The sequence below is a fragment of the Thunnus thynnus genome, chromosome 22 (genome assembly GCF_963924715.1).
Source record: "Thunnus thynnus chromosome 22, fThuThy2.1, whole genome shotgun sequence".
NCBI lineage: Eukaryota > Metazoa > Chordata > Actinopteri > Scombriformes > Scombridae > Thunnus > Thunnus thynnus.
In genome coordinates this window covers 24,566,491-24,590,581 of record NC_089538.1, presented here as the reverse complement: position 1 = coordinate 24,590,581, position 24,091 = coordinate 24,566,491, and the positions used below count along the sequence as shown (strand labels likewise).

Genomic DNA, 24,091 nt, shown 5'->3' with positions numbered 1-24,091 from the left:
CATGAAAGCACTCTCTTTCCTTCTTCTTCTACTGAATCTACTGAAAAAACACTTTATATTAACTATTATTTATGAGTGTTTAAAGAAAGAGTGTGTGTCGTACCTGCGCCGGTCCCTGCAGGAGCTACTTCTCTAGCGAAGAGTTCAAGAGCTTTCTTCTGTTTATGGTGGACGGCCATCCAGAGCACAGCCTCTCTAGAGCCCTGCACACACACATACATAACATATCAATCTGTTGTGTGTATCCACGTGGTGTTATTATTACTGAAACATACTTAAAACTGTTGCTCAAAGTGTGTTTTAAAAAGTTTCCATGAACCTGTTTCACTTCCTGCTGCAGTAGAAGTTAAAGTAGAAGAAGAGGAAAAAACAAAAAAAAAGGGAAGAGAGAAGAAGAAGGAGAGTGTGGGAGGTTGGAGGCGTGAAACAGGCTTAACTCCGACCCCGACCTGCTTCTGGTGGAGGAGAAACGGAGAAGAGAAACTGTGTCAAACTGGGAGAGAAAGAGAGTGATTGAGGTGAGGGAGAGTTTAGAGGCGTGAAACAGGGCTCGAGTGTGACCCCTGACCTGCTTTTAGTGTCAAAAGGGAGAAGAGACAGATGGACGGAGAGACAAAAAAACACGTGAAAACTACAAAATGTCAAGCTCAAGAGCGTCACACGCTGCCCTCAGAGTGTCCTCTAAATCTGGTTTCATTTAAAAAGACTTTTTCTGTCATTGAGTTTGTTTTCCTCAGTGGTTTCCAGGTATTCTCTGTATAAAAAGTAGTATAAAACCTTTTTGTGCCTTTGGTCGGTCGGAGCTGAAGACTACAAGTTTGAAAAGTTTGCATTTATTTATTAGTATTTATAGTTTTGTGATCTATCTTGTTAATTAGTTCCTGGCTTGACTTTGGAACAGCTTTGTCTGCTCTCATTTATAAATAAAGCTGTTTAAATATAAAATGTGCCGAATAAAAAAGAAAAAGTTCTGTTTTTTTTTTTAACTGTTTGCGGAGCGGCTGCTCAATATGAAGAGCTGAAGATGTTTCTACTGGAAAACGTTGAAGAGGATGCTGAAGAAGCAGGTCGGTAGGAAGGAGGAAGAGCGGGAAAAAAAGGTGGAATTTATCAACAAAATAGCACCGAATGCGATAAAAATGCCTTAAAACTGAAGAAAAGAAAACAGCAGCTGTGACTTACTGGAATCAAACACCTGCTCAAGTAAGAACAGGCTGATTTAACCAGATGAAAGGTATCAAATCGTACAAAAATAATTAACAACAGTGTTAATTTACTGCTGACATCACAGTTTTAACAATGATGTAATGATGCAAAACTGTTTTTTACTAATCAGCAGCTGATCAACCGTCAATGTCACAAACAAAACAACAACAGATGAACTGAAATGAACGATTTAACTCAGAAAACGACGGTAAAGTTGTAGGACTTCAACACTTTTATAATATTTCCTCACATTCAGCCTTCGTCTCGCACCCTTCCAGTCACACAAGTGTCTTTACAGCAGTGAGATCTTCATTTATTTTAAGAATAACTCATCGGACAAAAAACTGTTTATAATTTTTTGGCAAATTCCACATAAATAAAATGAAACGGACCAATAGAAAACCAAACTTTACCTTATTTATAACTGATATTAACCTCTATTACAACTCTACAGTCCCAAAGACCCAAACAATATTTGAACCATATAAAATGACATCACTTAATTAACCCGTCTCCCTTTATTTATTTATTTATTTTCCAGTGTATTATTTTGCTTTCAGTGAATGTAAATGGGGTTTTTTTTATGTCATAACTTTTTGTTCTTTAAACTTGTTTATGTTACTGTTGCATGAGTTTGACTGTTATCAATAAAGTTTCTTCAACCAGTATTCCCAGTTCAACCACAGAAAACGTGTTTCATTGCTTTCCAAACAAGCTTATTTACATCTGTCTTCTCAGTAAAATATCTCGTTAAGTTAAAAACCCAAAGTTAATTAAAGTAAATATCTTTCTGACGAGTGTTAATGTGTGTGTGTGTGTGTGTGTGTGTGTGTGTGTGTGTGTGTGTTACCTTGGCGTGAGCGTTGGCGCCGTAAGTGTCTTCAGCTCCCAGAACCTGGATGTTGACGGAGCTGAAATCTTCCAGATTCAACTGCTTAAATATACGCTTCGTCCTACAAAACACACACACAGCAGTTTATTATAAATCCATAAAGTTTAGACACCATCAGACAGAATCAAATCATCATTTTAGTCCATTTTTAAGCAAAAAAAGTCAAATATTTATTGGTTGCAGCTTCTCAGATGTGAAGATTTAAAGCTTTTCTTTGTCATATATGATAATAAACTGAATTTCAAGAATGAATCGACACCGTTTGATGACGCTGTCTGCGGTTCGTCGGGCCTTTTCTGCCGCTCTCGGTCCTCCGACCGGACACACCGCCGTCGCCCTGAAACCGTCCATGTAGGTGGCACAAACCTGGAGAGAAGAGAGGAAGACGAAGACGATGACATTCTGCATCATCCAACAGTCGCCTACATAAACCTCAGAAACAAACACGTGATTAATGAGAAATAAATGATGAAAACTGGAGGAAAAAAACTTCACTGTTGAAATCCTGAAAATAAAAACATGCCGATGATGTCACTGACCTTGTAGTCATGTGATGGAGCGAAGCCTTTAACACCTTTGACCTTGACAGCACCTCCTTCTACGCCTGAAAACACACACACACACACACACACACACACACACACACACACATATTTAAAACTCAAACATTTAGTCGATCATGACCAAGTTAAACATAAACTATTCTGATGATCGATTATACACGTATGACACAAAAAACACTAAAAAACTCTCAGGTTTCAGCTTCTCAAATGTGAGAATTTGCTGCATTTACTTGTCTTTTATTACAGAAAACTCAACATCTTTGAGTTTTGGGCTTTTGGTGGAACAAAAACAAGACATTTAAACGTCTGACATGTTTTTTTCATGACTTGATAAAGAAAAGAATCATTAGTTACTTACATTTAGTGCACAAATATCAACAAGTGTTTCTTATTGTATTTAACAGTGCAGCTGTCTCCACCAAAAGCATTTTTGACTAATTGGCTGTTATAAAGAGAGTGAATATTGGACTTTCATTCACCAGGTGGACAGAAACACGACTCCACATGAATGATAATGTTGCTCCGTAACTGCTGGATGTGGAAATAAACAACTGTTTGCTAACAAGTTCAACATGTGAACTTAAAAAATAATGATGTTTCCTTCTGTCAGTGTGTTTAAAGATGATTCCTTGCAGGAAATATCTTTAAACACTGACATATTATGTTTTAAGTTGATATGTTGAACTTGTTGGCAAATAGTTGTTTATGTCCACATCCAGCAGTTGTTATAAAGTACCTGAACATCTTGAACCCGGGACATTTCAAACCCTGAACTGACCTCAGAACCAGGACAGTTTCTGTAGCTGCTCTGTGACATATGTGAGGAAACAGAGGAAGACGTTTTAGCCTTTGTCCCCCACTCTGCCCTCTCCTCAGTCTCTCTTTCTCACCCTGACAGCTGCCTCAATGTGCCAAAAACATCATGCAGCACTTTGTTCACCGTGGCTTGAGCCAGACTACAGACTCTCCACTGGTTCATCTCCAGTTCATGTTCCGGCTCCTTCATGGTAAAAAAAAATAAATGGCGGGTCATGAAGTGGTCAAACAGGGCTGAGGAGTTCAACTGAGGCGCAATTTGACTGAAATATTTACATTTTTAGCAACGACAGAAGCTAAAAGTTCACAGCCTCCCCTTTTGAAATGAAGCGTTCTGGTGCAGAGCTGATCCAGAACTCCCACACTGTAGATCAGCCAGCTTCAAACAGAGGCTGTACTGGAGCTCAAAGCTATTCACCATGTTGGTTTAGAATGTTAGCATGCTAACACGCTCACAGGTATAATGTTTACCATATTCACCATGTTGGTTTAGAATGTTAGCACGCTAACATGCTCACAGGTATAATGTTTACCATATTCACCATGTTGGTTTAGAATGTTAGCATGCTAACACGCTCACAGGTATAATGTTTACCATATTCACCATGTTGGTTTAGAATGTTAGCATGCTAACACGCTCACAGGTATAATGTTTACCATATTCACCATGTTGGTTTAGAATGTTAGCATGCTAACATTTGCTAATTAGCAATAAACAGAAAGTACAGCTGATGGGACTGTCAGTAAGTTTGCAGATATTTAGTCATAAACCAAAGTATTCCACAAAATGAAACTTAGATCTGATGAAGACGTCAGTAGGTTTCATCCTCTGGGGAACATGAATGTCTGTACAAAACTTCATCGCAATCCATCGAATAGTAGTTGAGATATTTCAGTCTGGATCAACACATTTTCTGACGTTTTCATCCATAGAGCCGTGCTGCTAGCATGGCTAAAAAACCATTTAACTTACATGAAAAACGTTATGAAATGATCTGATCACAGTCCAAATGTCTGAGAGTTTACTATTCATGCTTGTTCCATAACTTTCTTGCTTCTTTTGCTCTTGCTGACCCACTTTCAGGTTACATTTTCATCAGTAAAGCTGCCAGCAAACAGACGAGGAGGATGAACTCATTCCTTCTTCACAAAGATATACGTTCACGGTGGAGAACCGGGTCATGTCGGGGTCGTAGAAAAGAGTTAGCGGCCCCCGTTAAGTGTCGAACTCGAGGGAAATATTCAGGAATTTAAAGTGTATACATAACATATATCACTTGGCAGCGATGTGAGAGAACATGTTGTGCCTTTCTCAACAAATCAATTAATTAAGAGAAGAAGTGAATAAAGAAAAGTTGTTATCAGTGAAGAAGAGTTCAGCGGAGGATCAGGGAAGGTTCATTCTCTGATGACGGACACATGTTTAGCTTCAAGAACTAAATGAAAGTAAATCATTAATAGATGATAAAGAGTTTATTGGAGGTTCAGAGGAGGGTGAAGGGTTCATTCAGGGGTCAGAACGAAGATCCAGACGCGTTTGTTTACGGTTGCAAGTTGAGTGTTTAAAGGTTATAAAAACAGTCGACAGTTCAGCTTGTGGTCATGTCCTCACTGCTGACTGTGTGAGTGTGTGTGAGTGTGTGTGTGAGTGTGTGTGAGGTACCTGGCACTTCCTTGAGGACCACATGGCTGAAGTCACAGATGACGTCAGGCAGCAGGTATCGCCGTGGGTCGCCGATCTCGTACACCAGCTGTTCGGCGACCGTGCCGAAGGAGACGAGGCCGCCGGTTTTGGGCGGTTTGGAGAGAACAAAGGAGCCATCGCTGGAACACTCCACCACCGGGAAGCCGATGTTGTCCCTGTGAGGGGAAAGTTCACAGTTCAAGCACTTTGGTTTTTTTTAAAAAACCAAACCTGTTTAACCAGTTTAAGGATCCATTTACAGTAGCTGTTTCCATGCACATGTTTAGCTGCTGATCACATCAGAGCTACTGTAAGTCTTCAAATCTTATTAATGGAGCAATAATTTCAAAAATGACCACAAGCACAGTTATTAGAGGGGCTTAATTCAGAGGTCGAGGCCAGAATGACTCATTGAAAACAATGATTGACGCTGTATTTCTGGAGAGAAGTTGAGGCTTTTTGAATGGGAGTCAGTTGGAGCAGCTAGCAGTGACACTTTAAGATACTTCAGTCTTAAGACATGAGAGCTGCTGCTTGATTTTTATTCACGTTTTCAATTTATGCATAAAAAACCTGAGTGGAAATGACTAAAATTTGAAAGAAATCTCAAAACACTGCAATAAAGTTTTTACATTTAGCTGAGGCGGAAAATTCGGTGCATCAATAAAAGCAAAATGTGACAAAGTGCAAATGTAAATGATGACGTACATGAATCATGTGACTTAAACGTCACTGAAGAGCTGAAAATTTAGTTTCAAGACCTGGAAATTAACTCGTTAACATCGTCAACATTCAGTGTTTCGGTTGCTTCTCACCAGTCGGGGACTTTATGCCAGTCGGTGAAGATTCCTCCCGTACTCTGAGCTCCGCACTCGATCAGGTGACCTGCAAGACTGAAACAAGAGAAAAAAAAAAAAAACATGATTTATTTTCTTTAAGTTTTAACATTTGTTCAGAATTTCACACATATGTAAATATTATCGCCTCAGATATGAAGAACATTTAAATTTTGATCAACTGTCAAACAGAGCGACACAGATCTGAAGATGTTGGTTAAACTGGAACAAACTATAGAAGAGTTCAAAGTTAGATTTAGTTTTACAGTTTTGGTTAAACGTTTAGATTTTTATGAATTAAACACCACATGTGCCATTCTGTCAAATTCCTACATTTTATTTGAGTTTTTTCATACTTTATGTTTGTTTTTTGTTCTCCCTTTGGCTTTTCTTGTTGCTCATTTTGAAGTTGTTGCTTCATGTGAAGGATTTTGTCACATGCACCACAAATAAAAATTAGTCAAATTATATTGCAACATGCAACTTTTACGCAACAGAGATTATTGGGAAATTCAAAAAGTCATGACTTTAACAAACAGATGAACCCAACAGTGTCTGACAGCAGCTTCAGAAGAAAAAAAACACCAAAATTAGTAGTTCGAGTTCAAAGGGCTTCACATCGATTTTCACTGACAAAAAATAGTTTGAAGCTAATTATTTTCACTAACATGGTGCATAAATTGTGACCTGACAAGAGACTGCAGATGCAAATTAGCTTTAAGCATCAAATGGTAACATTTATAAATATGTTTTTACATGGTCTCTTGCAAATAAAGTGAATAAATAAATAAATGATAAATGAGGAGGAAGTGTAAGTGAGGGGGAGTGTGAATGGCATGTTTACTGTGTGTGTGTGTGTGTGTGTGTGTACCTCCCAGCTGCCAACAGATCATAGTCGTTCTTCTCCCATCCAAACTGCAAGAGATAAGAAACCCAGACAGATGTTACATTCCTGAAACTGTGTCTCATGCTGGACATTAAACACACACACACACACACACACACACACACACACACACACACACACACACAGCTTACATTAATAAACAGACATCAGGGCTGCCACTTCACATTTAATCATCCCACACTTTGCAGTCAAAAATAATGTTGGCATGTTTTTTAGATGTATTGTTAATAGTTTTTAATATTAAAATGAAAAAAGGTGTTTGAAGAAATATCTGGAGGGTCGTGTCGGTGTCTGTGTCTGAATGACAGCAGCTGGAGGGTCATGTTGGTGTCTGTGTTTGACCGACAGCAGCTGGAGGGTCGTGTCGGTGTCTGTGTCTGATTGACAGCAGCTGGAGGGGCGTGTCGGTGTCTGTGTCTGATTGACAGCAGCTGGAGGGGCGTGTCGGTGTCTGTGTCTGATTGACAGCAGCTGGAGGGGCGTGTCGGTGTCTGTGTCTGATTGACAGCAGCTGGAGGGGCGTGTGGGTGTCTGTGTCTGATTGACAGCAGCTGGAGGGGTGTGTCGGTGTCTGTGTCTGATTGACAGCAGCTGGAGGGGTGTGTCGGTGTCTGTGTCTGATTGACAGCAACTGGAGGGGTGTGTCGGTGTCTGTGTTTGACTGACAGCAGCTGGAGGAACGTGTCGGTGTCTGTGTCTGATTGACAGCAGCTGGAGGGGCGTGTCGGTGTCTGTGTCTGATTGACAGCAGCTGGAGGGGCGTGTCGGTGTCTGTGTCTGATTGACAGCAGCTGGAGGGGTGTGTCGGTGTCTGTGTCTGATTGACAGCAGCTGGAGGGGTGTGTCGGTGTCTGTGTCTGATTGACAGCAGCTGGAGGGGTGTGTCGGTGTCTGTGTCTGATTGACAGCAACTGGAGGGGTGTGTCGGTGTCTGTGTCTGATTGACAGCAACTGGAGGGGTGTGTCGGTGTCTGTGTTTGACTGACAGCAGCTGGAGGAACGTGTCGGTGTCTGTGTCTGATTGACAGCAGCTGGAGGGGTGTGTCGGTGTCTGTGTCTGATGACAGCAGCTGGAGGGGCGTGTCGGTGTCTGTGTCTGATTGACAGCAGCTGGAGGGGTGTGTCGGTGTCTGTGTCTGATTGACAGCAGCTGGAGGGGTGTGTCGGTGTCTGTGTCTGATTGACAGCAGCTGGAGGGGCGTGTTGGTGTCTGTGTCTGATTGACAGCAGCTGGAGGGGTGTGTCGGTGTCTGTGTCTGATTGACAGCAGCTGGAGGGGCGTGTCGGTGTCTGTGTCTGATTGACAGTGTTTGATTTGCAGAATTTCGACAGATGATTAGAGATCAGATAGTTTCTCCAAATAATAAGCGGCAGCCCTCAGAGCCTCAACAGACAAACATTCATATCAAACGTACGGTGTGCATGAGTGGCCCCAGAGCCACAGCGCTGTCCACACAGCGTCCCGTTACCACGATATCCGCTCCGAGATCCAGACAACGCCGGATAGGAAGAGCCCTGCACACAGAGAGAGTTTCAGTTGAGTATATTGTGTTTCATAATATTATATTTTGAGGTGCATCATTAGCTGCACTGAGCAGTGAGTCACAGCTCGGTCAGGTTTAGGCAGGAAGAACAAAACTGTTCTGGAGTAAATGACACACTGGTGCACTCATAGCTGTGTGTGTGTGATCATAGTAGTGTGGTTGTCAGCAGTAACAGAAATTCTACATCAGTGTTGCTGATGTATGTTTGGAAAGCTTTGGATCAGTCCAGCTCACCCTGTGGTCACCTGAGTAGATGGTACCTCCCAGTCAGGTGAGGCTGAAGAGTTAAAAGACGAGTTACTGGTCAACTGTAAAGGTTTAAAGGTTTCCAGTGCCAATTACCATCTTCTGCTCTTTATATGAGGTGGCGACGCAACGTTTAGTATTTACAGACAGACAAGTTAGGAAACAGTAAAACAACTCTGTGTTGGAGTGTCCATACCCGAGATAAGCATTCATACTGTGGAGTGTTTTAGGCAACTGTTTTCTGCCGCTGTCGTCAGCCATCTTTACCTCAGAGAGGCTGTTTCTCTGAGAGGAGAGGAGACGAGAGAGGAGAGGAGACGAGAGAGGAGAGGAGGAGACGAGAGAGGAGAGGAGACGAGAGAGGAGAGGAGGAGAGGAAACAAGAGAGGAGAGGAGACGAGAGGAGAGGAGGATTATACTGACAGCTTAACATGTTTGGAAATGTCTAAAATTAAAAAAAAAACCAATAGTGATGATGATGATGATGATGATGATGCCTTACATGGGGCATGAGGTCATCGCCAGTCACCACGGCAACCTTGAGGTCCAGCCCGGCCTTCTTGATAACTTCCTCTATGGCGGCAGCACACGCCAGAGGGTTCACTCCACCTGCGTTACTGACCACACGGATACCTGCAAGGTGGGGAGGGATGTTTGCATTTAACTGTTGCTATGGAAACTGACACGTAAACATCTTTTTTTTAAAAAACACTCACTTCAGTCATGTCTCACTCACCTTTCTTGTGAATGTCATGAATGAACGGAGCCAGAGCGACCTGGACAAAGTCTGGAGTGTAACCCAGATTCTACGAGACAACAGCAACAAAACAAGCTGCTCATAAAAGACCTAAAAAACTGAACCTGCATCCATTTTCATATTTAATAAAGTAAAATAAACACGACACACTGAGCTCAGATTTTAATTATGCTTGTAGTGGTTGTGGAGATGTTTCTACACAAACTAACGTGACCAAACTCTTCATGATGAAGGAATATGTGACCCAGTGCAGCGGTGAGACTCACTGACGGGTTTTTATAAGATATATCAGCTTTGATACAAACACAACACTGGTTAGTAGATCAGTTCACTGTTGGTTTGGATCCAAACATGAGATTTGTCTTCACATTTTCTTGGAGGCCGAGGTGATGTCTTCTTCTTCTTCTGATATTTGTTTGTTTTGTCCAAACACGGTAAGAAATCTAATTCAACTGTCTTAATAACAGATGAATTCACAGAGAGCTTCTGTCTCCCAGTTTTCTAGGCTGAAAGAGACGACTGACTGAATATTCAGCGATTATTTGTACAAGAAGTTACCTTCATCATAACACATCCATCACTCTGACAGTTGTCCTCTGTCCATTCATAACTCTATCTATCTATCTGCACCTGCATCTCTATCTGCAGTGTTTTAAAAAGGTTGAAGTTGCGAATCACAGCTTCGCCTTCATTAACAATCTGGGAACCAACCGTTGAACACAAAGTCTCACACTCTGCACTCAGCCAGAGGAAAGTAAAGACCTGATATAAGCACATAATCAATAAACCATAAGAGTGTAAATATCCTTCACACGTGACAAAGACAAACTCCACTTTCCAAACATTTGAACACGTCCAGAGTGAAGAGAATAAAACAGTGAACAGGTTTGACTCACAGGCATCTTGGTCTTGGCGGCGGTGAGCAGAGACATGGTGATCTCACTGAGGTAGTCAAACACCAGGAAGTCCAGCTTCCCGCTGTAGATCAGCTGAGGCACTGCGCGCACACACACACACACACACACACACACACACACACACACACACACACACACACACACACACACACACACACACACACACACACACAAAACTTTGAGTACATATTGCAACCAAAACTACTTTTATTTCAGATTTTATCATGTATTTTTATACTGTGATACTTCTATTGAAGTCAAAGGTCTCAGTTCTTCTTCCTCCGCTGGGAACAACAACCTGATGTTAAACTAGTCTTTGATTTATTTCAGATTTGTTCTCACACCAGAACATTTCAGCATATTTCTTGCTGGTTTATTATTGTTAACATGTGTCATGATTGTTGTTTGTAACACCACAATGTGATATTTAGTTTTCACAATTTTAACAAATCCAAAGAAAAACCTCTTTTTTTTCTCCTTATTAATGTATTGATATAACTAATTAAATATAGAGCTGCAACAATTAACCGATTAGTCGATCAACAGAAAATTAAATATTTTAAATCTCCTCTTTCTATTAAACTGACACAGAGATGTTGTGGTGAGGTGATATATATAGTAGTGCACAGCAGTCGCCACCAGAGGTCACCAGTAGGTCTCTACTGGTGGAAGATGGTGGGGAGAATAATGCCTCTGGCCTGTTCAGGAGTATTTTGGGTTTAGTCCTGATGATAACGGTGAGCCAGCCGAGCTGTGTGCATCACTTACCTCGAGACAGTTGTGGCTAAAGAGGGAAACACCTCCCACACATCATACTCATCAACTTGTCTAAGTGGCTTCTTACATGTGAATATTTTCTGGGTTTTTTTGGTCCTCTGTGACAGTAAACTGAATATTTGAACATTGAAATCATTTTCTGATATTTAATAACTAAATAACGAATCAGTTAATCAAAATAATAATCCACAGATTAATCAATGATGAAAAGTAATCGTTAGTTGCAGCCCTAATCAAATATATACACATATGAAAGTTTTCTGGTACAAACCTTTATTTTCTGTTTTCTTAAAGGAATTTGAAGTTTATGTAAAAATATTATTAAGTCTGTAAGAATTTAATTTTTTTTCTAATTAATTTTAACCAACAATCCTGGTTGTTTATTCTTTGGTTCCACATTAACATTTAAATAACCATCATGGACGATTTAATTTTTCTTTGTATTGTATATTTTTATCTTGTATTCCTCTGTATATCTGCGTGTTAAAGGACACGTTCACCGTTTTTCAAGTGTGTCTTAAAACAGCCGTTTTCAACCAGTGGCTCCATCTAGTGGGCCGCTGAGGCAGTGCTGCTACCAACTGGTTCAAATTTATTTTGGTTAATTACCAAGTTCATTAGAGGTCACATAAATAAAAAAACTTCCAAATTAAAATGTGTATAATTTCAATGACCAGTTAGGTTTGAATATATAATCACAACACATCGTCAGGTAGAGACGGACGTGTTGCGCCACTGTTAGCTAGCTAGCTAGCTAGCTTCCTCTGTGGATCCTGCTTCAGAAGACACGTCTCTATCAGCTGAGTTGGAAAAAGGAAACTGATGAAGCTTCACAAGTTGACCTTGTTTCATTCTGGATACTGGCTGCCGGTCAGTATCCCTCTCTGTTGCCTTTCACCACCTGTTTATGTGAGTCAGGGGTTTCAATTGTGATTTCCACAAAATCAAAGGCAAGGAATGAACTGAGAGCAGCTTTGAATGCTACTCTGCATGTCAGCCTCTCATTCATCACACACCGTGACGTCATCTCATTATTTCCCAGAAGCCCAGGTGTCTCACTGAGGGAGGGCAGAGTATTTATTACAGTTATTACAGCTGACAGTGACATAACACATATTTACAGCCCAGTTTTTTGTCATGTTATGTGTTTTTTTTACATTTATTTAGGAAGGTGGTCCTCAAAAATGTTTTAACAATCAGAAGTGGGCCTTAAATTACAGAAGGTTGAGAAGCCCTGTGTTAAAACAGCAGTCAGGTGTTCATATAAACGTCCTGTAATCATTCCTCCTGTTCATACTGGCTATTAAAAGATCCCCTTCAAATGTGCTTTCAATGTCAGTGATGGAGGCCAAAATCCACAGTGTGTCCACACAGTCATTTAAAAGTAGATGTGAAGCTTATATTCAGCTTCATCAGTCTGAGTTAGTCATATCAAGTGGATATCTGACATATTTACAGTCTTTTTAGCAGACAGATAAGCTTTTGAACTGTGTATTTGCGGTGTATTCATCTTCAACGTACCTGAGACGGCGGTGTCCCCCCAGAACCCGGAGGCACAGCCGATCCGGACCGGTTTCGTCCCGGCAGAAGTCGCATAACACCTGGAGCTGGTTTTATTCATATGGTTTATAGTCGGTGACACATTAGCAGAAGAGCTAAAGTGCAAAAACCTCAAGTTCAAACGCAAACTGACGCACTTCTCTGCGCTCCTGCCGCGCGACAAACGCGTGACGGCTAACGGCGCGTTGCGGAGAAAACGTGGAAAACTAGACATCATTAATACTGTTTTTATTTAAAGTGGAAAAGTTTTTTTAAAAAGTGAGCTCTCTACTCTGACAACTTCAAGGTGCGCTGGTCCGTCCATAAAAACAGTCCGACAGGAAACACGTCACGGAAGAGCGAGTGCTGCCAGAACTCGCGAGAGGAACAAACAACCATATAAATACAGACAGGTGACAAATTAAAGGAAAAACTGGTCCAGGTCTGAATGCTTGACTCCTACAAGGAGGGGGTCTGGTGGCTCTGTTATACTTTGGGGGGCATTTTGCTGGTTTGGGTCCACTTGTCACCTTAGAAGGACAAGTGGACCCAAACCAGTGCTAATCAATACAAAGTAGTTGTGAGTGATCAGCTTTATCCTATGATGAAACATTTCTATCCTGATGGGAGTGGTCCCAATTCACAGGGCACGAGGGGTCACTGAATGGTTTGATGAGCATGAAGATGATGTGAATCATATGTTATGACCTTCACAGTCACCAGATCTCAACCCAGCTGAGCACCTATGGGAGATTTTGGACTGATGTGTTAGACAGCGCTCTCCACCACCATCATCAAAACACCAAATGAGGGAATATCTTTTTGAAGAATGGTGTTCATCCTTTCAGAAGAGTTCTAGAGACTGTTGAATCAATGGCAAGGCTGAAGAACTCCACTTACAGTCATGGTGAAACATCAACTTTTGACAGGAAATGAGAAAGGAAGTGTTATGTTTTTTCCCAAAATCACTAAGAAGTTGGCTTTTTGGATAGATTTTGGAGATAATTTTTTCAATAGGACAATAAAAATGAATATGTATGATTTGAATGCTACATGGTGCCTAAATACACATTTAAATAATCAACAGAATTGTCATGTTTTTTTATCTTAACTGATGATCTTGTAACATACATTAGTTTCAGCTTCAGAAATAATTCACCTTTTTAAAAACATTAAACGTCGATACATATTTCCACATTTTTTCACTTCTAGTTTGGGTTATTTTTCTTCAGACTATACATGTCCACCTACATAAGCAAGTAAACTGAAGTAAAACTGAACTGTGCATTTATCACATATAGTGTTACATGTGAAATTGTTGTTTTCACATTTCTCATGTAAAATACCTGAAAATCACGTACTTACATTAAGTGACTTGATCACATGTCGAGTGTTGTTCACGTGATCTGTTTTTTTATTTATGCCATATTACATGTGAAATAGTGTTTTTCTAACATGTGATGTCTTACATTCCACATGTGAAATATCTGAAAATCACGTGAATTTTCTTTTTTTTCACATTTGAAATGTAAGATCTCAGAAAATATCTGAAATCACATTTGCTTACATCATGAGAATTAATAACATTAAATGTTGTTTCATGTGATATTACATGTGAAATAATATTTTTTTTTATATGTGATTTCTGACATTTCGCAATATGATTTATAATATGGTTAACCACATGTGCCTACAAGTGACTTTATCACATGTGAAACAGATTTTTCTATATGGAAAAATTTAAAACGCCATGTGAGAAAATGTTTGAATGTAAAATATCTGGAAGTCAAATGTTCTTACATTGTAAGAATATATCACGTTAAATGTGGCTTCATGCAATATTACGTGTATAATAGTGTTTCTTATATGTGATCTCTTACATTTCACAATATGATACACATTGTGATAAACAAAGTGAATTTATCAGGTATGACATACTGTTTCATATGTGACAAATTTAAATATGCCTTTTTGTATCATCATTATGATTATGATTATTATTATTATTATTATTATTGTTATGACATTTACAAGTCTTCCTCCTCAGGTTCTGCCTCAGCCCAGTTCAGGTGATGGCAGTAAAGTGCAGGTTGATTCAGCCAAGATAAAGGCCTTTATTACAGTTCTGGTCATACAGGTAGATCTGCAGTATGATGTATGTTTTTTATCATCAGGCCTTTAAATTGCTGCTAATTTACATCAACCAAAACAATCTGATTTATTGTTGAAATTATTCAGATCTCTTTCAACATAGACCATCTAGTGTTCCAGAGGTGAATGATTGTCATTGAAGGTGTGTAGGTGTGTGTCCGTGCAGGTAATGATGGTGTTGAACTACCTGCCCATGGCGTTGACGGTGCCCCTGTGAGGTCAACTGTCAGGCCAAAATAAATGACTAATGATGAAAACATGATTGTTTTTGCATCATGCAAAGAGCCTACAGTGCTGCCTATTTTCCTCACATGCTGACAAAAACAACACAGAAACCAACAGTGATTGATCATTATTCTGACAGCACACCTGTTCACAGCAGACAAGTTATTGTTTGATACAGAAACACAGATATCAGAAACAAACACTGCACACAGGGTTGGCTTCTTTTACTTCTTGGATGCACAGACACAACACAGCTTTATCTATTACCAGTGATAGATAGGCCAATGACATGAATAAAGCATACAAAGGACTTACAATTGAGCCTTGTGGCACACCACAAATGTAACATGCATTAGAAGAAGAAGCCTTGCTTAAAGTAGTAGACGTGCAAGGCAAGGCAGGTTCATTTGTACAGCACATTTCATACTCAAGGCAATTCGAGGTGTTACATAATGCATTAAAAACAAAGAAATGAAAACAGCACAAGAAACATTAAAATGCAAATCAAAAAGAACAGAAAATAGAAGAGAGTATAGAATAGAATATAGACATCTATTAATTGATTTGTTCAGTGTCCTTTCAGAGAGAATCTATGGGCCTCTAGTCCACTGGTGACAGAGCAAGGTAAACCAAACAAGGTCACCAAACTGCATCAAGGGATGCTGTTCTGTACTCACACACATTAATGAGGTGTTCATTAGTTGTTGTGTAACATGCAAAACAGTCCCGGTTCTGCTCATTTCCCACACATACATCAACCACAGTATATCTGTTCTGACAGGACACCTGTGTGTGGCAGTCAAGCAGGACACAAGCTCAAAAACTTGGAAGAACAAAGAAAAGAAAATTCAACTGACGAGGTTAGTCTCTTATAATGCACTAAAACATTTATATTTATTTATGGTATTTTAAACAATTATCTAGTATAATATGATGTATGATACCGTCATAGTTTAAAAGATGACACTGAGTGAGTGTAATGTCTCTTAACTTCTGCTGGTTGGCCCATTTTTCTTGATTTCTTATGTTTTGTGTTTTTATCTAAACTATCTACTGTTTATCCAGCATGACTTCTCAATCAGTCATTTCTATTTACAAAGGGTGCGACTAATGATTATTTTCCTTAACCATTAATCTGTTGATGTTGTTCTTGATTAATAAATTAGTCATGTGGTGTATAAAATGTCAGAAAATTGTGAAAAACGTTGATCACTGTTTCCCCAAGCCCAAGATGACATCCTCAAATGTCTGGTTTACTCTGGACCAACAGTCCACAACCCAAAGATATTCAGTTTACTGCCATAGAGGACTAAAGAAACCAGAAAATGGTCCCATTTAAGAAGCTGGAATAAGATCATTTTTTGTGCTTTTCTCAAAAATGACTCAAAACCACTTCACTCTACCTTTCAACAAATGTGTTCAGAATTAATCTTTCAGGGTTCGAGACAACAACTTCTGCTGTTTGTTGGAGTAGTAAAGGGACATTTATGCCATGATTACAGTTCAGTTTGAAGTCAGGACCTGTTTTACATTACATGCCAGAGTATCTGCCTTTACCCAGTAGTGATCTACTACCATTGTTTTTTGAAAGGTAATGTAAGGCGAGGGATTGCTGTGGCACTAAAAACTGAGTTAGTATCCTGCCATGGCTGGATAAATGTTATTGATAGCAGAAATTGTGAATTTATATCATGAAATTATCAAAAAAATTTGGTTTGGATCATCATGGTGAGCAGTGTTCCAAAGTTGTGTTATTGACATGTTTTGTGTTGTTAGCCATGGGTACGCCTACATTCAGGAGTCACCTGATACTAGTTTTGCTCAGAATTGGAGGATGTGTTGTGTGGTATTAGTTCATTAAACCATTGTAACTTTTGTGCAATACTGTTGGAAATATTGTCATCATCAACACAAGTGATAGAAAAGAAGATTTCCATTTCTTTTCTTATTATAAAGCAGGTCTAGGTGTCAAATAAATACAGTGAAAGTATCAAAGCGCTCAGTCCACTGAGAAATGCACACAGCATCATAATTGATCAGTGAGTTTTACCCAGAGCCCTGGTTTTTACCTAGTTACAGTAGGCTACAATCAGTTACCTGTGATTGGCCTGGACATGAGTCACTCAGAGAACTGTCAGCCAATCAGAAGAGAGAGGCATTGACCAGACACAAAACAGCCCAGATCAGGCTGAGTGAGACACAGGGACTCCATCCATGGCTTGTACAGATGTAACCAGGTGCTTTTTGACCATAAAAACACAAAAATGTTTGTAAATTACCACAAAAATGGAAATATTAAACTGGGAAATGGGCATAATATGACCTCTTTAACTATTTTGCCTGTTCCAAATGCACTCAGTCAGCCAGATGTTTTCAGAAAGTGACGAAGAAGACATTTCCCCTGTAACGTCAGTTACTGATCCAAGCTGGATCAAAGTCAGCCAGGATTAGCCGTACGTCCTCCTTTCTTACAAAAAGGACATGTTATTGCACTTACTGTGCATCCACCTATATCCATAAAGCATTCCTGAACCCTGAAGCTGAGTTTTTATGAACTGGATGACATCTGCAGGAGCATGAAAGTTGTACAAAAAGGTCTGTTATTTTAAGGATCTCAGAGATAACACAGTGTTGTGCTCACAAGCCAAAATCTGAAGTATATCCACATATCTTAGTCCAAGCTCAAAATAAAACCTTATTAAACCCAAGTGATCCACAGTGAGGCTGTACACAGGACATGAAACTAGCATGAGGCTGAATTCTGTTAAATTGAGAGCATGAATTAGTTATTTTTTTCTCCATGGCTGCTCCCAGGTTCTGTACTCCCTAACTCTACTTTTTTATTCTTCTCGCTCTCTTCCACAGGTCATGTCTGTCAGCTCATCCTCCTCCCTCAATACCACCCTTGACCCCGCTCCCGTCTCATCCTCTAACTCCACTGACTATTTATTCTACTTAAGATGCCATGACTCCTTTGCCAGCCATGTCATGTACACCACCTACACCTTCATCAACTTCATCTTCCTCTTCCCGCTCTACATCCTCATCCTCTACATGGGTTTCCAACAGTGGAGGCGTCAGCGCTCTGTACCAGCAAGGACAGCAACAAGCCACTCTGACATCTTCACCTACCACATGGTCCTTTTGGAGATTTTTGGTGTTTTTGGATCAGTCAGCTATACTTTTGGCTACTACAATAATCTTAAGCATTTGTTAATATTGGGGGTGTATGTATTTGATATGACCTACTCTGGACAGACTCTGTTTCATTGCCTGACCTGTGCGGAGCGCTACCTGGCTGTCGTTCACCCCATCATCTACATGCATCTGCGAGAAACACGTGGGGTCCGCATCAGAAACATCAGCATTGCGTGTGTTTGGCTGCTCTGCTTCGGATGGATGGGGGTGACTGCATTGTACCTGCCTAATTCCCCTACAACCCCATTCCTCTCCTTCACGGGTGTCTGCCTAATTGTCATATTATTCTGCTGCATTTCTGTTCTCCATGTTCTGACTCATCCAGGGCCGGGGGAGGTGGGCGGGAACAAGGAGCTGGTTGCCCAATCAAAGCAGAGGGCTTTCCACATGATCAGGGCCATAGCAGGAGTGCTGCTGTTGAGGTTTGTCGGGCTTCTTGTTTGTTTCAGCTTGGAGAAATTTGTGATCCTTGGTGAGGAGGATTTGTGTTGGCTACTGGATACTGGGATCACACTGACTATTCCCAGCAGTCTGGTTCTGCCTCTGCTGTTTCTCCACAGGAAAGGAAAACTAGCATGTTGTAGGCACAACACAGATTCAGAACAAATAGCCAAGTGAGATTAGCCTTAATTACAGCAAATGAATAAAGAGGCACCTGCACAGACTTCAAATATACATTATTTTCTATCCAAGATCTTCAGGTCTTCAGGTCCACTTGTTATGACTAACTCAGACTGCTGAAGCCTCATATAGGCTTCAGATAAACTTTTAAATCCATTTTTGCACAGAAGGAGGACTGTGGATTTGGTCGTCCATTTACATCATAAGTGCATTATGAAGGGATCCTCTAGTGGTCAGTGCGGACAGGAGGAATGATTACAGCAAGAAAAATCTTTCTTTATGTTCATATGGGCACCTGATTTTTGTTTTAAGACAGACTTAGACAGTTGTGAACCTATCCTTTAACTATATCTTTCTATTGTTAGATGGTGGCTGAGAGTTAGCAGCTGGATCTTTGTGCTTCTCTGAAGTTGTGGTCCAAGACAACAGGAGGCACATTTTTGTGTCTCTCATTCATATTCTTTCACTTTGCATAACACAATGAAATCTATATTACCTTCTAATTTCTAGGTGTATGGCACTTAATGTGGGGTTGCCAAATTCCTTAAAATTGAGAGAATTTGTTGCTTAAAGAAAACCGAATCTTCTATAAATGTGTGATGTTTATTTGTGCAAATTTCACTGCTGGTCTGTTTGTGCAGCTTGTTTGTATTCACCCCAAACAGCCGACTGTACAGACTGTAGTAAGCAATGTCACTATGTGTGTTGACTTAGTGAAATGTTTAAACATTTTCATTTTGCACTCACTTGTTGCCTTCATTTGTGCTGCCAAGACTAAATTTGCTAAGCTGGGTATTTTAGGTGGTTGCTAAGGTCTTGCTCTTGTGATGTTGGTACTGTAGCTGCTTGGATGGAGGTTCGCTTGCAGGTTGTGGTTGGTTACTGTGGTGTTGCTGGGTGATACTTTTGTCTTCATAATAACTTGTAAACATCATTTTACATGGAAGACATGACAGTTCCTTCGATTCCTCCTTGAATTTTGATTTGAGATGCTCTTGGAATCATATTTGGGGTACTATCTGGGACATTTATATTTGAGATGATACATATTTATAGATGAGGTATTGTATATTTCTTTTTGCAGTGCTGTATATTTATGTTTTGAGGTGCTGTATATATTTATATTGGACTTTCTGTGTATTTATGCAACTTCACTACTCAGAGAGGTCGACTCTACATTTTGTTCCTTATATCGTAAATTTAAAAACAGATTCTAACAAAAATAAAAAGCTTTGCAACTTTGCTGATTGTTAATTACATACCCTGAATATATCTAATGTATTTTTTTACTTATATTTATTTGTTTTGTGTGGTTTCTTGTTTGTGTTTCTTTCCTCTGGGTTCTTATAGACTTCATTGTGCTTCATTCGATAATGATTATTTGAAAACAAGTCCATACAAGTGGACTGTGGATTTATCACATAAGATGTTACATGTTAAATTGTTCTTTTTACATGTGATGTCTTACATTTTTCATATGAAATACCTGAAAATCCCATACTTACATTATATGATTTTATCACATGTAGAATGCTGTTGTGATAAACCACATGATCTTTTTTATTCCCAAGTAATATTACATGTGAAATAGTGTTTTTTACACATGATGTCTTACATTTCACATGTGAAATATCTGAAAATTAGATAAGCTTGCATTATGTGACTTTATCAAGCATGTAGAGTGTTGTTTGCATTGTGATAAACCATGTGTTACATGTGATATATTTGAAAGTCACATGTGAATTAGGAAATAGGATACAATGTGTAAAAGTTTGTGATGCACTGTCTAGTAACATGAAGTGCACAATGGGTGTTCCACAAGGGTCAGTGTTAGGTCCCCTATTATTTAGCCTATATATTAATGATCTCAGACTCGGCAGACACCATTGTGTACACACATGCAAAAACAGCTGAGTTAACTGCTGCTAAGCTAACAATTGCATTGGAAAGCATCACACATTGGCTTCATCAATCATGTCTGAGTCTAAATGTAAACAAGACAAAGTGTATACCATACCATTTCGTCACACAACATTTGGGCAGTCAGCATTCTTTGTAAAAGCCAAAACTCAGTGGAGTGCCCTACCTGATGATATGAAGAGCTGCAGTTCCATCAGTATGTTTAAAACCAAATTAAAAAGTCTGCTAAAAGCTACTCAGCTCTGTAACCACTGACTCTACATTTTATCTCATGGTCTTCTCATGAACACAAATAGTCTTGCTTTTAATTTGACAAGCCTACATTACTAATTCATAGTTGACATTGTGGGTGTATGTGATGTGCTATTGTGTATAGCTTTGTATTTTGTATTATGTGTCCTGTGTGTTTTTTGCTGTGTACTGTTTGTTATTGTGCTATTATATGTTTTAATTGTTACCTGCCGAAAGGACTGCAGATGAAAATAAACTATAAGCTCACTCTGGTACAGTACATCAAATGGTAACATTTATGTTTAACACTGTACATGGTCCCAGTAAATATATAAGACAGATTGTAAATGCACCGTGCTAACCAACCTAACAGCTAGCACTATGGTCAGCTCCACCCCCTCACCCAAATATGGTCACTTCTGGCTACAAAAATCAAACATGGTCAAATCCAAGATGGCGATGGTCAAATCGTTAAACTTGAGGCTTCAAAACGGCATTTCACAAACCAATGGCTGACGTCACGGTGACTACTTCCATATTTTTTTACGATCTATGGTTCTTACATTGTAAGGATCTCATCTTCAATGTTGCTTCATGCAATATTACATGTGTAATAGTGTTTTTTATGTGATTACATTACATTTAACAATTTGATTCAAATTGTGATAAACAAGGACAAATTTACAAACATGAAAAAGTGATAAATTCACATATGCCTATTTGTATCATCATTATGATGATGATGATGATGATGATGATGATAATTAATGTTATCATTGTTATGACATTTACAAGTCTTCCTCCTCAGGTTCTGCCTCAGCCCAGTTCAGGTGATGGCAGTAAAGTGCAGGTTGATTCAGCCAAGAAAAAGGCCTTTATTACAGTTCTGGTCATACAGGTAGATCTGCAGTATGATGTATGTTTTTTATCATCAGGCCTTTAAATTGCTGCTAATTTACATCAACCAAAACAATCTGATTTATTGTTGAAATTATTCAGATCTCTTTCAACATAGACCATCTAGTGTTCCAGAGGTGAATGATTGTCATTTAAGGTGTGTAGGTGTGTGTCCGTGCAGGTAATGATGGTGTTGAACTACCTGCCCATGGCGTTGACGGTGCCCCTGTGAGGTCAACTGTCAGGCCAAAATAAATGGATAATGATGAAAACATGATTGTTTTTGCATCATGCAAAGAGCCTAGAGTGCTGCCTATTTTCCTCATACGCTGACAAAAACAACACAGAAACCAACAGTGATTCATCATTATTCTGACAGCACACCTGTTCACAGCAGACAAGTTATTGTTTGATACAGAAACACAGATATCAGAAACAAACACTGCACACAGGGTTGGCTTCTTTTACTTTTTAAAAATGGATTTACGATTAATAACATTGAGATTAATTTGTATACACAATACATACATACATACATACATAATACAGAAGAAAGTAAAGATCTACAGCATACAATACATTTCTTTATCCATATTTCCATTTCATGGCTTGAAAGAGAAAAGAAAGATAAATAGTGCATGTTGCGTGTTTTTTCAAGTGTGAAGTCCTCTTTGGATGAGTCAGCTAAGTTATGTTCACTGTGCAGATATTATTATCTTTTTATCATTGAAAAATTGTGCTTTTTCAATGTATTGTATTTCAGTTTTACTTCTGGCACCATGGCACTCCAGTTTCAAGGATTCTTAAAAATCGATATTTTGTACTTTTGAGTATGTTATTCGTGTATTTCATGATAAATGTTTTTTTTTACATTTTTGAGTCTCATTTACAGTTATTTTTAATTCTAACCTTCATGGCAGTTTTAATATTCCAACTTATTTTTTATTACAGACTTTGATGCATTTGGCATATACCTTTTACAGATTATAAATAGCGCATAACTCATTTCTTAAACCCTCTTAAAGACTCAAACTTAACAACTACCAGTTTCCAAATTACCTCTCCTCTTTGACATCTCAGCGAAAATAGTCTCATCTAAGTTATTCATGAATAATTATGACATTGTAAAACTTCATTCTGGCTGTAAGTCCCAAGACAGCACAGACACTGACGTCCTGCATGATTAACAATCTTCTTGTTGCTTCTGATGGAAGTGACTGCTCCATTCTCGTACCCCCTTGACAAAACTCACCACAGCATTTTACTTAATCATCTTCAAATGTGTGCTGATGGCTCCGATACTCTGCCCTAAATTTAAAATTGTCCTTGTTTGTCTGCTGCTTTAAAAAAAGAAGTCATCTTCTGATGCTTATTCACTTGTGGTGTGCCACAAGGCTCATTTGTTTTCGCAAATATCCGTTGTTATGCAGACGACACCCAGCTTTATCTATTACCAGTGATAGATAGGTCAGTGACATGAATAAAGCATACAAAGGACTTACAATTGAGCCTTGTGGCACACCACAAATGTAACATGCATTAGAAGAAGAAGCCTTGCTTAAAGTAGTAGACATGCAAGGCAAGGCAGGTTCATTTGTACAGCACATTTCATACTCAAGGCAATTCGAGGTGTTACATAATGCATTAAAAACAAAGAAATGAAAACAGCACAAAAAGCATTAAAATGCAAATTAAAAAGAACAGAAAATAGAAGAGAGTATAGAATAGAATATAGACATATATTAATTGATTTGTTCAGTGTCCTTTCAGAGAGAATCTATGGGCCTCTAGTCCACTGGTGACAGAGCAAGGTAAACCAAACAAGGTCACCAAACTGCATCAAGGGATGCTGTTCTGTACTCACACACATTAATGGGGTGTTCATTAGTGGTTGTGTAACATGCAAAACAGTCCCGGTTCTGCTCATTTTCCATACATACATCAACCACAGTATATATGTTCTGACAGGACACCTGTGTGTGGCAGTCAAGCAGGACACAAGCTCAAAAACTTGGAAGATCAAAGAAAAGAAAATACAACTGACGAGGTTAGTCTCTTACAATGCACTAAAACATTTATATTTTATTTCTGGTATTTTAAACAATTATCTAGTATAATATGATGTATGATACCTTCATAGTTTAAAAGATGACACTGAGTGAGT

At 39.2% G+C, this 24,091-nt stretch overlaps 1 protein-coding gene across 1 annotated transcript in view; it reads right to left on the bottom strand.

The window, feature by feature from the left end:
* Positions 1-13,029, bottom strand: part of lratb.1 (lecithin retinol acyltransferase b, tandem duplicate 1) — a 32,962-nt gene extending 19,933 nt beyond the window's left edge. The window contains exons 1-13 of the mRNA XM_067580673.1: positions 12,667-13,029; positions 10,348-10,448; positions 9,431-9,500; positions 9,197-9,327; positions 8,891-8,979; positions 8,320-8,419; positions 6,869-6,912; positions 5,977-6,054; positions 5,141-5,337; positions 2,638-2,702; positions 2,358-2,464; positions 2,057-2,159; positions 104-203 (exon numbers count right to left, since the gene is read on the bottom strand). Of these exons, the coding sequence (XP_067436774.1) occupies positions 104-203; positions 2,057-2,159; positions 2,358-2,464; positions 2,638-2,702; positions 5,141-5,337; positions 5,977-6,054; positions 6,869-6,912; positions 8,320-8,419; positions 8,891-8,979; positions 9,197-9,327; positions 9,431-9,500; positions 10,348-10,448; positions 12,667-12,922 (1,441 nt within the window). The 5' untranslated portion in view covers positions 12,923-13,029. The remainder of the gene's footprint in view (positions 1-103; positions 204-2,056; positions 2,160-2,357; positions 2,465-2,637; positions 2,703-5,140; positions 5,338-5,976; positions 6,055-6,868; positions 6,913-8,319; positions 8,420-8,890; positions 8,980-9,196; positions 9,328-9,430; positions 9,501-10,347; positions 10,449-12,666) is intronic.
* Between the last annotated feature and the right edge of the window lie 11,062 nt (positions 13,030-24,091).